General features: G+C 42.3%; 1 protein-coding gene across 3 annotated transcripts in view; it reads right to left on the bottom strand.

Moving 5' to 3' along the window:
- Window positions 1-13831, bottom strand: part of LOC118398792 (5'-3' exoribonuclease 2-like) — a 40264-nt gene that overhangs the window by 9398 nt on the left and 17035 nt on the right. For all 3 annotated transcript variants that reach the window (XM_035794503.2, XM_035794502.2, XM_035794501.2), the window contains 11 exons: window positions 13235-13370; window positions 10736-10843; window positions 10563-10652; window positions 10281-10353; window positions 9990-10073; window positions 6496-6593; window positions 6036-6115; window positions 5872-5928; window positions 5224-5292; window positions 2650-2784; window positions 1360-1490 (listed from right to left, as the gene is read on the bottom strand). In XM_035794503.2, coding sequence (XP_035650396.1) covers window positions 1360-1490; window positions 2650-2784; window positions 5224-5292; window positions 5872-5928; window positions 6036-6115; window positions 6496-6593; window positions 9990-10073; window positions 10281-10353; window positions 10563-10652; window positions 10736-10843; window positions 13235-13370 — 1061 coding nt within the window. The remainder of the gene's footprint in view (window positions 1-1359; window positions 1491-2649; window positions 2785-5223; window positions 5293-5871; window positions 5929-6035; window positions 6116-6495; window positions 6594-9989; window positions 10074-10280; window positions 10354-10562; window positions 10653-10735; window positions 10844-13234; window positions 13371-13831) is intronic.

Raw genomic sequence — 13831 nt, 5'->3', positions numbered from 1 at the left:
CTTAGTTTTGCCTAAACAAAAAGGGGTGAATACTAATAATTTTTAAATAAATAAAAACATTTTGTGTAGATCAATGACCCCAAAAAATGACAATTACATCTATTTAAATCCCACTTTGTAACAACAAAATGTGAAAAGTTCAAGGGGGTGTAGACTTTCCATAGGGATATGTGGTTATTAATCTCATTAAATATAACAATTCATAATCATGAAACCTGTACATAAATGAGTTGACCAAAATGGCTAGATTCTCTTATTACGGATAGGCATGGGAATAAATACTACAATTATTTCTACAATTATTTCATGTAAATTGCTCTTACTGACTTAATGTGTAGGCCATCTGGTTATTCAAGGAAAGTGTCAAAGGTACAGTAGTTGGTGAAATTAAGCAGTTCCAATTCACATCAACTAAATGTTAATATCAAGCCGCCAGAAGTGTAGGAATAATTACATCTCTTCAGGAGGACTAGAATAAAAAAATCCCACCGTCACGTAAAGTGACAATTTGAAGAGAAACATGCCCACAATCAGATGGGCCAGAGTATTAACCCTGATTGCCTTAATCAAAATAATGCTCATATAGAAAAAGAGAGGATGAAGTTCGGTCCTACGCTGCTAATTGGCAAGTTTACCATCAGGAATAAACAGCATAGGCCAGGGGAGGTACTGGCTGCCACAATCCGAAGGAGCCAAGGCTTATTTGCATCAAGTGCCACCATAATAGTCTCGACTCCCCCACAAGCTATCAGCAGACAGATGAGATTATTCATCCATTTGCAAATTGGCACATCAAAGTCAAATTGGAGAACCGAGTCTGCTTCCCAAATGACAAACTATTCCCTATATAGTGCACTACTTTTGACTGGAGCTCTACGGGCACGATATAGGTCAAAAGTAGTGCACTATGTAGGGAATAGGGTGCTATTTGTAACACACACCTGCTGTCAGAGGAGCATGAGGCAAGGGCCCAACCAGGAGCCTCTGATTAGGGGCAGGGAAACAGAGAGAGAGAGAGAATGTCCCCCCTCCATATGTAGGTTATACCATTCTAACTTCCCAGTGTTGAACAAAGGGCCATTTAATTGTATAATATAGTTATTTGTCTTTTCAGAAGAGTTATGATATCTCAGCCAAGGAGAAAGGAAGCGAAATGTTCCCGCAAGTAAGGAATGATGAAACAAAAGGCCTTATCGGAACGGAGATTACAGGCCGTCTGACAGCCTTTCTATTGCCCATTTTAGATGGAGAGAGAGTTACTACTTGACACAATGTAAAGGCTATATTTTAGTTGATCAGAAATGCAGTAAAGGTGTGTTTGTCTGAGGCCTGCCCTTCCTGTGTGGGTGTAGGTCTTACGTTGGAAGGCTGGGAGGTGACCACCACTGCCGCTGTGGGGGGGCCTGTTGTAGTTCCCCTGGTGGTAGTTGCCAGGGGGCGGAGCGTTGCTGTACTGCCCACCTCCCTGCTGCTGTCTGTTCATGCTGTGACTGAAAACAACAGACCACGCAGAGTAAGTCACAGACGTTAAACATCAGTTAACGGCTGTTCCATATACACTTCTATAAGCGCCAGCTGCCAGCCAAATAGCTGACTACTAACCCGTGTGGCCGGGTACTTAATTGAGGAAGACATTTGGGTCCGGATGCCACGCCAAGCGCACCCAATACGGTGGCTACTTTAGATTCAGGAACACACCAAGTCTGAGGCATTAAACATCAGCTAACGGCAGAAATCCTACACATACAGAACACATTTCATAAAACATTCCTACTGAGATGCAGTATATTATAGACATGACTGCTAATACTAACCATTTCCTGTCACAGCTAGACAGACTGACGAGTTTCAGAAGAAAGTTCTTTGTTTCTAGCCATTTTGAGCCTGTAATCGAAACCACAAATGCTGATGCTCCAGATACTCAACTTGTCTAATGAAGGACAGTTTATTGCTTCTTTCATCAGCACAACAGTTTTCAGCTGTGCTAACAATTTCAAAAGGGTTTTCTAATGATCAATTAACCTTTTAAAATTATAAACTTGGATTAGCTAACACAACGTGCCATTGGAACACAGGTGTGAAGGTTGCTGATAATGGGCCTCTGTACTTCTATGTAGATATTCCACGAAAAATCAGCCGTTTCCAGCTACAATAGTCCATTACAACATTAACAATGTCTACATTGTATTTCTGATCAATTTGATGTTATTTCAAAAACAAGGACATTTCTAAGTGACCCAAAACTTTTGAACGGTATGTGTGTATGTGCGTGCACACACAAGTTCAGAATCAGCCAGATGTTCAATTGCCCAGGTTCCTTAAAGGGGCAATCAGGGACAAGTACATTCATTTTTAGACTTCATGAACTTTGAACTTGGTTTAACTATGTACTTTGTTAAATGGAACAGTAAACACTGTGTAGTTTAAAACATCCCTCAGCTGTTCATCAAAAAACGCATGGTGGGGGTGAGCATTGTTTGAATTAGACTGCAGATTTAAATGATAATTCAGCCTTCTGAGAACATCTGACTAAGTAAAATAAAAGAGCTTAGATGGCATAAATCAAAAGGTGGGTATTTAATGGCGACTGTTGAAGGGACATCATAAAGGTTGGTCAATGCTATCTAGTTTGAAGTGGTGTGCACGTACCCCAGGGCCCTGAAGGCTGACTGGTCAAGGTGGACCTGCTGCCTGTTGGAGTTGAAACCCAGTTGGGGCCTCCAGTTACCCCTGCCACGGTTACCTCTCTCCCAGTCCCCAGGCTTCAGAACCTTCTCAGGCATCCTGAGGAAAGATTGTGGTAAGTACAATTTTTAGATTTTTCAAACAAATGAACAGTAACAAACAATCAACACCATACAATGTCAGAGCTCCATGATCAAACCAAAAAATAAAGACAACACACATTTTAGACCCCACATGGGAAAATACAGGGCAGTCGGAAAGTATTCAGACCCCTTCCCCTTTTCTACAATTTGTTACGTTACAGCCTTATTCTAAAATGTATTAAATTAATTTCCCCCCTCAATCTACACACAATACCCCATAATGACAAAGTGAAAATACGTTTAGAAATGTTGGCACATTAACTTTAAAAAAACAAAACAGAAATAACTTAAGCATTCAGACCCTTTGCTACGAGACAACAAAAACCCCAGCTTGGTTGCATCCTGTTTCCATTGATCATCCTTGAGAAGTTTCTACAACTTGGGGTTCACCTGTGGTAAATTAAATTGACTGGACATGTGTGGAAAGGCACACACCTGTCTATATAAGGCCCCATAGTAGACAGTGCATGTTACAGCAAAAACCAAGCCATGAGGTCGAATGAATAGTCTATAGAGCTCTGAGACAGGATTGTGTCGAGGCACAGATCTGGGGAAGGGTACTAAAACATTTCTGCAGCATTGAAGGTCTCCAAGAACACAGTGGCCTCCATCATTCTTGAATGGAAGAAACTTCTAACCACCAAGACTCTTCCTCGAGCTGGCTGCCCGGCCAAACTGTGCAATCGGGGGAGAAGTGCCTTGGTCAGGGAGGTGATCAAGAACCCAATGGTCAATCTGACAGTGGCGTTAAAGTGAGTGTCTCGTCAGTAGCCTACCAAATTGCATCGGTAAGACAGCCATTCACTTAGCTCCCTTATATGCTTACTGGTAGACTTTTTGGAAATTATCTACAAATAAATTATGAAAACATTCAATGAATATGGTGAATCATTCTCACCGCAAGGACAATAGGTAGGCTAGTGGAGAGATATCATATTTTGCACCAGAGTGAGGCTAAAAGAAAACAGCTTGAATTGTTTTAAGCCAACGATACTTATATGGAATATTCAACGATATTGACATAAGTCTAGTGATTTAATCAAAGTGTTCACAACGGACTAGTCAAATGCTGCTTTCTGTGTAGCAAAGCCCCTGTCAAGCGCCTGCTTCATTCATGCCTGTATTGCAGATGGCTGAGAAAATGCCTCAAAAGGAAGCTTGAAGCCTGTGGAAGTCAGGAGACTGCTACAGGATTCTTTAAAGGCCCAATGCAGTCAAAATATTTTTTTTTATATCATATTGTACAACAGCTGATGAAACACGTTTGCGCCCCTTGGGCAGTGGAGATCTTCAGGGTAGTAAGTTGGTCTGTTGATATCCCTCTAGTGGTGTAGGGGCTGTGCTTGGACAAAGTGGGTGGGCTAATATCCTGCCCTGTCCGGGGGTATTGTCGGACGGGGCCACAGAGTCCCCCGACCCAACCAGTCTCAAGTATCTATGCTGTAATAGTCTATGTGCCGGGGGGCTAGGGTCAGTCTGTTATATCTCGTGTAATTCTCCGGTGTGAATTTAATTATATTCTCTCTCTCCCCTCCTGGAGGACCTGAGCCCTAGGATCATGCCTCAGGACTACCTGGCCTGATGACTCCCAGTCCAACTGGTCGTGCTGCTGCTCCAGTTCTGCCTGCGGCTAAGGAACCTTGAACTGTTCACCAGACGTGCTACCTTGTCCCAGACCTGCGGTTTTCCACTCTCTCTCCCTACCACACCTGCTGTCTCGACCTTTGAACGATCGGCTATGAAAAGTCAACTGAAATTTACTCCTGATGTACTGACCTGTTGTACCCTCTAAAACCACTGTGATTATTATTTGACCCTGCTGGTCATCTATGAACGTTTGAACATCTTGAAGAACAATCTGTCCTTAAATGACCATGTACTCTCAATCTCCACCCGGCACAGCCAGAAGTGGACTGGCAACCCCTCAGAGCCTGGTTCCTCTCTAGGTTTCTTCCCAGGTTCCTGCCTTCCTAGGGAGTTTTCCCTAGCCACTGTGTTTCCACATTTGCGTTGCTTGCTGATTGAGGTTTTAGGCTGGGTTTCTATATAGCACTTTGTGCCCTCTGCTGATCTAAAAAGTGCTTTATAAATACATTTGACTGATTAAAAGTTTTATTTATTTATCATATTTTTTCCCCCGGCTGAAAACACAATCTAGCATTAGAATGTACTAGACGGCCACCAAAATAGAATAGAGCTCGTTTGGCAAAAATGTCAACCTGTGGGGGGAGCCCGGCTGGCTACATGTGTTTGTGGAAAACACTGAGAATATACACCAGGTGTTATACACACAGTGAGATTATATACAACACCGATGCAATGGGAACATGTTAATTATAAAAACTAAGTATTAAAACAGCTATATTTATATATATATAAAAAACTATTAACTTACTTAGCTCCAGGAAGAATGACAGCCTTGAACACAAAGGTCTCTCCGTACTGTGGGTCCTTATATTTCACTCTGCCAAGATAAAAAGGAACAATTTACACATTCATAAAACAGAATATTTGCTACAATTGATTTTATGAATTATTAATGTGTTAGTTTATATTGGAACTTAACCTGTATTTAGCCTAAGTGAAAACAGAAAAATTATTTCCAAGAACATTTGTCAAAAACAGCAGCCAAGCGTTGATGAACATGTCAGCAGAATAAGACCCTCAATATTTATTGAAAAAGAGCATCAAGCTCATCACCTTGCACTTTCTCGACCCTGTGAAGTTCATCATTTATTTAGTTTGTAGCCTAATAAACTGTATACTTTCCCTAGTGGGAGGACCACACAACATGTCATCACGTGACTCCAAATGTACTTTGTTGGCATTTGGAAAATGTACATAAAAATGTTTTGTTTCCATCAAGCCGGTCATGCCATTTTTTTATCCTACATGTACTTAACGCACATAGAAAGGTTGGATGGAAACCTGGTTAATGGGACTATGGAAGAACAAATATTGGGCAGCAGACCAGACAACACCATTTTGGTTACGTATACCCCCTGGGAGCCAGAGGTGGTGAGGGTAAAATATGAATCCTTACCCAATGGCAGTGTTCTGTGCAATGTCCCGCAGCATGGGGATGGGAGACTGCACTGGCCTAACAAATGATGTTTCACAGTCATAGGTTAGCCGGGATTCTCTCCACAGAAGGATAGATAAATGGTAACTTCTAAAATGTATGATAATAAAATAGATATTCCTTACTTATCTGGTAGGATAGGGTCTTCGTCAAGATTTAATGTACCTTGAATTCCATGGCATAGTTCTGCTGGCATCTCAGTGCCCTAAGGAAAACACACACAGCAATGTTAATATCATACTATATTTAAGCAATAAGCCCAAGGAGGTGTGGTATATGGCCAATATACCACGGCTAAGGGCTGTTTTTAAGCACGACGCAATGCAGAGTGCCTGGACACAAGCCCGTAGTCGTGGTATATTGGCCATATATCACAAACCAAGGTTTATTGCTATTGCTATTATAACCTGGTTAACAATGTAATTAGAGCAGTAAAAAGCAAATGTTTTGTCATACCCATGGTATACGGTCTGATATTCCACGGCTGTCAGCCAATCAGCATTCAGGACTCTAACCACCCAGTTTATAATACACTATACAATAAACTATTAGTTGATCAGGCTGCAGGGACATAGCTTTACATACCTCATGAGATTCTCCACGGTACAGTTCCTGGATGAAGTCACAGCAAGGATGAGACTTCCCAACAAACAGCATATCACTGCCAAGGCTGTTCCTCTTGTCTGAAAGAAAGAGAGAAAACATCAGCTGGAGTGACAGACAGTCAATAATCAAAACAATTTCTAAAAGGGAGTTCTTTACACAATAAACCTATTGATTAGCACTAACACCACGGTCATTCAAGATACACATGGCTATGCGAGTTCAAGTAGTAATTCCACAGGTGGAGTACTTCAGTGATAAAGTAATGTTATACAGGTCATTCAGAAAGTAGTTGACCTTTTCTCCACATTTTGTTCAGTTCGAGCCTTATTCTCAGATGGATTAATAAAATATCTACACACAATAACACATAATGACAAAGCAAAAACAGGTTTTTAGAAAGTAGGAAAATTAAAAAGAACAGAAATACCTTATTTACATAAGCATTCAGACCCTTTGCTATGAGACTCGAAATTGAGCTCAGGTGCATCCTTAAGATATTTCTACAACTTGATTGGGGTCCACCTGTGGTAAATTCAATTGATTGGACATGATTTGGAAAGGCACACACCTGTCTATATAAGGTCCCACAGTTGACAGTGCATTTCAGTGCAAAAAACAAGCCATGAGGTTAAAGGAATTGCCCATAGAGCTCCGAAACAGGATTGTGTCAAGGATCAGATCTGGGGAAGGGTACCGAAAAAATTGAAGTTCCCCAAAACAGTGGCCCCCATCATTCTTAAATGGAAGAAATTTGGAACCACCTACACTCTTCCAAGAGCTGTCTGCCTGACCAAACTGAGCAATCGGGGGGAGAAGGGCCTTGGTCAGGGGGGTGACCAAGAACCCGATGGAGCTCCAGAAGGACAACCATCTCTGCAGTACTCCACCAAATCAGGCCTTTATGGTAGAGTGGCTAGACGGAAGCCACTCCTCAGTAAAAAGGCACATGACAGCCCGCTTGGAGTTTGCCAAAAGGCATCTAAAGGACTCTCAGACCATGACAAACAAGATGCTCTGGTCTGATCAAAAGATTGAACTGTTTTGCCTGAATGCCAAGTGTCACGTCTGGAGGAAACCTGGCACCATCCCTACAGTGAAGCATGGTGGTGGCAGCATGCTGTGGGGATATTTTTCAGCAGCAGGGACTGGGAGACTAGTCTGGATCGAGGGAAAGATTGTACTTAAAAAATAAATAAATATTAACTAGGCAAGTCAGTTAAGAACAAATTCTTATTCACAATGATGACCTACACCAGCCAAACCCGGACAACATTAGGCCAATTGTGCACCCCCCTATGGCACTCCCAATTACGGCCGGTTGTGATACAGCCTGGATTCGAACCAGGGTGTCTGCAGTGGCGCCTCTAGCACTGACCTCTGTGCCACTCGGGAGCTCCTTGATGAAAACCTGCTCCAGAGTGCTCAGGACCTCAGACTGGGACAAAAGTTCACTGAAAAGGACAACGACCCTAAGCACACAGCCAAGACAAAGCAGGAGTGGCTTCGGTACAAGTTTCAATGTCCTTGAGTGGTCCAGCCAGAGCCAAGACTTGAACACGATTGAACATCTCTGGAGAGACCTGAAAATTGCTGTGCAGCGATGCTCCCTATCCAACCTGAATCTGCAGAGAAGAATGGGAGAAACTCCCCAAATACAGGTGTGCCAAGCTTGTAGCGTCATACCCAAGAAGACTTGAGGCTGTAATCGCTGCCAAAGGTGCTTCAACAAAGTACTGAGTAAAAGGTCTGAATAGTTATGTAAATGTGATAATTTTATTTGTAATACATTAGCTCAAATTTCTAAAAAGCTGTTTTCGCTTTGACATTATGGGTTATTGTGTGTAGATTGATGAGGGATTATTACATTAATTATTCAATTTTAGAATAAGGCTGTAACGTAACAAAATGTGGAAAAAGTCAAGGGGCCTGAATACTTTCCAAATGCACTGTACATTCATCTTCTAAAGGTGTGTTCGTCACACTTGAAATATTTAATTAATAAAGTACTGTAACTGTACTACTGTGATACATATGGATGATGACTGCCTTGCCTGGTTCACCAATTACTTTGCAGACAGAGTTCAGTGTGTCAAATCGGAGGGCATGTTGTCCGGTCCTCTGGCAGTTTCTATGGGGGTGCCACAGGGTTCAATTCTCGGGCTGACTCTTTTCTCTGTGTATATCAATGATGTTGCTCTTGCTGCGGGCGATTCCTTGATCCACCTCTACGCAGACGACACCATTGTATACACTTTCGGCCCGTCATTGGACACTGTGCTATCTAACCTCCAATCGAGCTTCAATGCCATACAACACTCCTTCCGTGGCCTCCAACTGCTCTTAAACGCTAGTAAAACCAAATGCATGCTTTTCAACCGATCGCTGCTTGCACCCGCATGCCCGACTAGCATCACCACACTGGATGGCTCAGACCTGGAATATGTGGACACCTATAAGTACCTAGGTGTCTGGCTAGACTGCAAACTCTCCTTCCAGACCCATATCAAACATCTCCAATCGAAAATCAAATCAAGAACCGGCTTTCTATTCCGCAACAAAGCCTCCTTCACTCACGCTGCCAAGCTTACCCTAGTAAAACTGACTATCCTACCGATCCTCGACTTCGGCGATGTCATCTACAAAATTGCTTCCGACACTCTTCTCAGCAAACTGGATGCAGTTTATCACAGTGCCATCCGTTTTGTCACTAAAGCACCTTATACTACCCACCACTGCGACTTGTATGCTCTAGTCGGCTGGCCCTCGCTACATATTCGTCGCCAGACCCACTGGCTCCAGGTCATCTACAAGGCCATGCTAGGCAAAGCTCCGCCTTATCTCAGCTCACTGGTCACGATGGCAACACCCATCCGTAGCACGCGCTCCAGCAGGTGTATCTCATTGATCATCCCTAAAGCCAACACCTCATTCGGCCGCCTTTCGTTCCAGTACTCTGCTGCCTGTGACTGGAACGAATTGCAAAAATCGCTGAAGTTGGAGACTTTTATCTCCCTCACCAACTTCAAACATCAGCTAGCTGAGCAGCTAACCGATCGCTGCAGCTGTACATAATCTATTGGTAAATAGCACACCCATTTTCACCTACCTCATCCCCACAGTTTTTATTTATTTACTTTTCTGCTCTTTTGCACACCAATATCTCTACCTGTACATGATCATCTGATCATTTATCACTCCAGTGTTAATCTGCAATATTGTAATTATTCGCCTACCTCCTCATGCCTTTTGCACACATTGTATATAGACTCCCCTTTTTTCTCTGTGTTATTGACTTGTTAATTGTTTACTCCATGTGTAACTCTGTGTTGTCTGTTCACACTGCTATGCTTTATCTTGGCCAGGTCGCAGTTGCAAATGAGAACCTGTTCTCAACTAGCCTACCTGGTTAAATAAAGGTGAAATAAAAAAAATAAAAAAATATTCCGAAGGAGTTGAAGAATCCCATTACTCACTTTCCTCTGGAGAAAGGTTTGGGTAGACTTCAGCCAGGGCTGCCCTCAGCCTGCGCTCATCCACAAAGGGAAGCAATGCAACACCTACACACGGAGGGGAAAACGCATTCAATCAAATGTATTATATAAAGCCCTTTTTAAAATCAGCAGTAATGCTTTACAGTTACCAGGCCTGGACCCCAAAGAGCAAGCAATGCAGTGAGTATATCATTCAGGGCATACAAACTAACCACCTGCATTCACTGCCACGTCAAGGTGTCCGTTTAAATAGTTATTATTCTGTTGACTTACCCTGCCAAGCATATTTCTTTCCATTCAAGTCAATGGCAAAGTCATCAGGGTAAAAGTCAATGATGGAGGATTCCTGTTGGAGACGAGGCGACAGGTTAGGAAAACATGGGTGACAAATGCAGTTAAATCAACTTCTATGATCATAACATTGGTCACACTTTATTTGGATGGTCCCCTACATAGAAAATCTATCAGTTCCACATCTATTGCCCCTTATAGATTAGCTACATATGCTCGGACTATGCTGAAATAGTTAACATTTTAAAATTAAGTGAAACTTACTGGGTTGCTCATGAGTGACCGCCATGTTTGGGGCAGGAAGTTTCCACTGGCGGCAGGGAAGACACCCATCAGCTGTTCCAGGGGCTTGAACTGAAACGCAGGAACATTAGACCACACAAAACAGACAGGCCTAACAATGGGAGAGAGAGAAGCCTGACGTCCTCCATTCTTACCGGCTTGGTCCCAAGCTCAAAGTCGGTGAACATGCCTTTGATGTCTTTGAAGTCCGAGGCAAATGGGGCGTAGTGGAACGGGAAGTACCACTTCCAGGACGCGCACCCCTGTCAATCAACAGACAGTTAATGAGAGGACCAGGAGAAATGATCCTCCAATAACGGAATTTCCACTAAGCGTGATTAAAATACTAGATAGCTAGGGGTCCATTTACTCCAGATTTGACTTTACTTTTCATTTATTGACATAAATGACTGAATTCAACATCAAGAAAATAGTAAATCATTACTTTGATTTATTTGCGTAAATAACTGACAATTCAACAGGAAACCTTTGAATACATAGCCTACTAAATAAGAACGCCCAGGGATTAATAAATACCCCTGGACTAGGCCAGCAGCTGCGGTCAAATATATTGCACCCTTGCAATTTACAATGTAGTGCATTGAGGGCAAAGAAACACTTGACTCAAACCACATTCATTCAAATTTGGAATAGTGGAGTTCAGGCCATTTATGAATTTGAAGTTTAAAAAAAAATCTCAATATCAGTTTAGATGTTTTCTTCTTGGTCCTGTGCCGTTGTAAATCAAACAAATACACGTGTGAACACCAAACATTTTCTCAATTTCAATTCATTTTGAGAGAAAATGGGGAGCTTATATGAACCTCTAATCTAGGTGACACTTGCCTGTGACTGACATTTAATTATCTTAAGATTGCATACTTGGAAAACTGGTAGGTGAAGTAGAGGTCGTTAAACCATAAAAGTTGAATCATTAGAAGGAATGGTGCAAATGGCTTGGAATTGGGTTTGGGAAGTCCACCAACTGGCAAACGTACATGTCCCAAAACACTTTCCAATACCAGAGTTGATCAGGCTGTTGAGTGTGTCTAGTTGTCCCACTCCTCTTCAATGGCTGTGCAAAGTTGCTAGATATTGGCGGAAACTGGAACACAGTGCCGTACACGTCAATACAGGGCATCCCACACATGCTCAATGGGTGACATGTCTGGTGAGTATGCAGGCCATGGAAGAACTGGGACATTTTCAGCTACCAGGAATTGCTTACAGATCCTTGCAATATGGGGTTGTGCATTATCATTCTGAAACAGGTGATGGCGGTGGATGAATGGCATGACAATGGGTGTCTGGATCACGTCACGCTCTCTCTGTATTCCAATTGCCATCGATAAAATGCAATTGTGTCTGCCCATACCATACCCCACCACCACGGGGCACTCTGTCCACAATGTTCATGTCAGAAAACCTCTTGCCACTCAACTTCATACACCCTGTCAGCCAGCTGCCCGGTACAATTGAAACCGGGATTCATTCGTGAAGAGCACACTTCTCTAGTGTGCCAGTGGCCATCAAAGGTGAGCATTTGCCCACTGAAGTCAGCTACGATGCCAAACTGCAGTCAAGTTAAGACCCTGGTGAGCAGGACGAGCATTCAGAAGCTTCTCTGAGACTTTCAGTTTGCACAGAAATTCTTCGGTTGTGCAAACCCACAGTTTCACTATCTGTCTGGGTGGCTGGTATCAGACGATCCCACAGGTGAAGAAGCCGGATGTGGAGGTCCTGGGCTGGGGTGGTTACACGTGGTCTGCAGTTGTGAGACCAGTTGGACGTACTGCCAAATTCTCTAAAACGAAGGTGGCTTATGGTAAAGAAATGTACATTAAATTCTCTGGCAACAACTCTGGTGGACATTCTCAAAACTTGAGACATTTCTGGCATTGTGTGACAAAACTGCACATTTAAGAGTGGCCTTTTGTCCCCAGCACAAGGTGTACATGTGTAGTGATCATGCTGTTTAATCAGCTTCTTGATATGCCACACCTGTCAGGTGGATACTTATCTTGGCGAATTAGAAATGCTAACTAACAGGGATGTAGTGCTTTTCGTGGATCATTTATTTTAACCCATGAAACATGGGACCCACACTTTACACTTTTGTTCAGTGTATATTCAAATTATATTTGTGCAGGGGCAGGTTTTTTACTTTAAAAAATTCCACCAAAGAATCCAGGCTTGAAACACTTATCCTTGGCTAGTGATTTACAATTTCAAAGTCACACCAATGGTTGACTGTTGGCTGGATGGAATGCTCTTCTCTTAGAGCAGGGCTTTCATAACTCAATCTTATTGGTATATTAATACATTTACTGCATGGTGATGTCACCATGGAAGGTCCAAACTCCATCCCACCAAAAAAGGATTAAACAACTCAAACAGCTCTTACACCAAAGGAGCATTATCATAATTTTCACAATTTCACAGTATTATTCCAACCTCAGTGTGGGAATATTTATTTTTTACTGCACTGGGCCTTTAAAGGCAATTTTGTGGCGGCCATTATGTTAATTCTCCACTGTGCTCGTTAACATTTTCAAATAAGACCTTGCAAGTAAGCATTTAATTTTACTGTGTACACTACATTGTATCCTGTGCATTTGAAAAATAAAAAAAGTTGATTTGAATCAATGTCATACCTGGTAGTAGTATCGGAGTACCCAGCAGAGACCCTCCACGTAGGACTTCACCACCTTTTTGCGGAAGTCATCGTCAGTCGCGTCAACATCAAACTTGGTTTTGTAGTATCTTTGCTTCCAGCCGTCCTCCCACAACCTAACACACATGGACAGTCATGTTCTATTGTAAGGTTGGGATGACAAAGCCATCTAAACAGCCAGCAAGGACAAAAGACTTGGGCCTCCTAATCAATAGAACTCTGTGAGAAGGCCATACTCAGTCTTGCATGTCTATCACAATTCCGTGTAACATTTACTATATGCAGTGCATTCTGAAAGTATTCAGACCGTGACTTTCTCCACTTAAGTAACAGCTTTATTAAAAAAATTAATTGTTTCCCCTCCATCTACACACAACAACCCACAATAAAAAAGCAAAAACAGGTTTAGAAATATTTGCAAATGTATAAAAAAAAAGAAACTGAAATATCACATTTACATACAGTTGAAGTCAGAAGTTTACATACACTTAGGTTGGAGTCATTAAAACTCGTTTTTCAAACACTCCACAAACTTCTTGTTAACAAACTATAGTTTTGGCAAGTCGGTTAGGACCTC

Source organism: Oncorhynchus keta, chromosome 19 (genome assembly GCF_023373465.1).
Source record: "Oncorhynchus keta strain PuntledgeMale-10-30-2019 chromosome 19, Oket_V2, whole genome shotgun sequence".
Taxonomy (NCBI): Eukaryota; Metazoa; Chordata; class Actinopteri; order Salmoniformes; family Salmonidae; genus Oncorhynchus; species Oncorhynchus keta.
The sequence above is the reverse complement of the archived record's forward strand: the minus strand, read 5'-3'. Positions and strand labels throughout refer to the sequence as shown.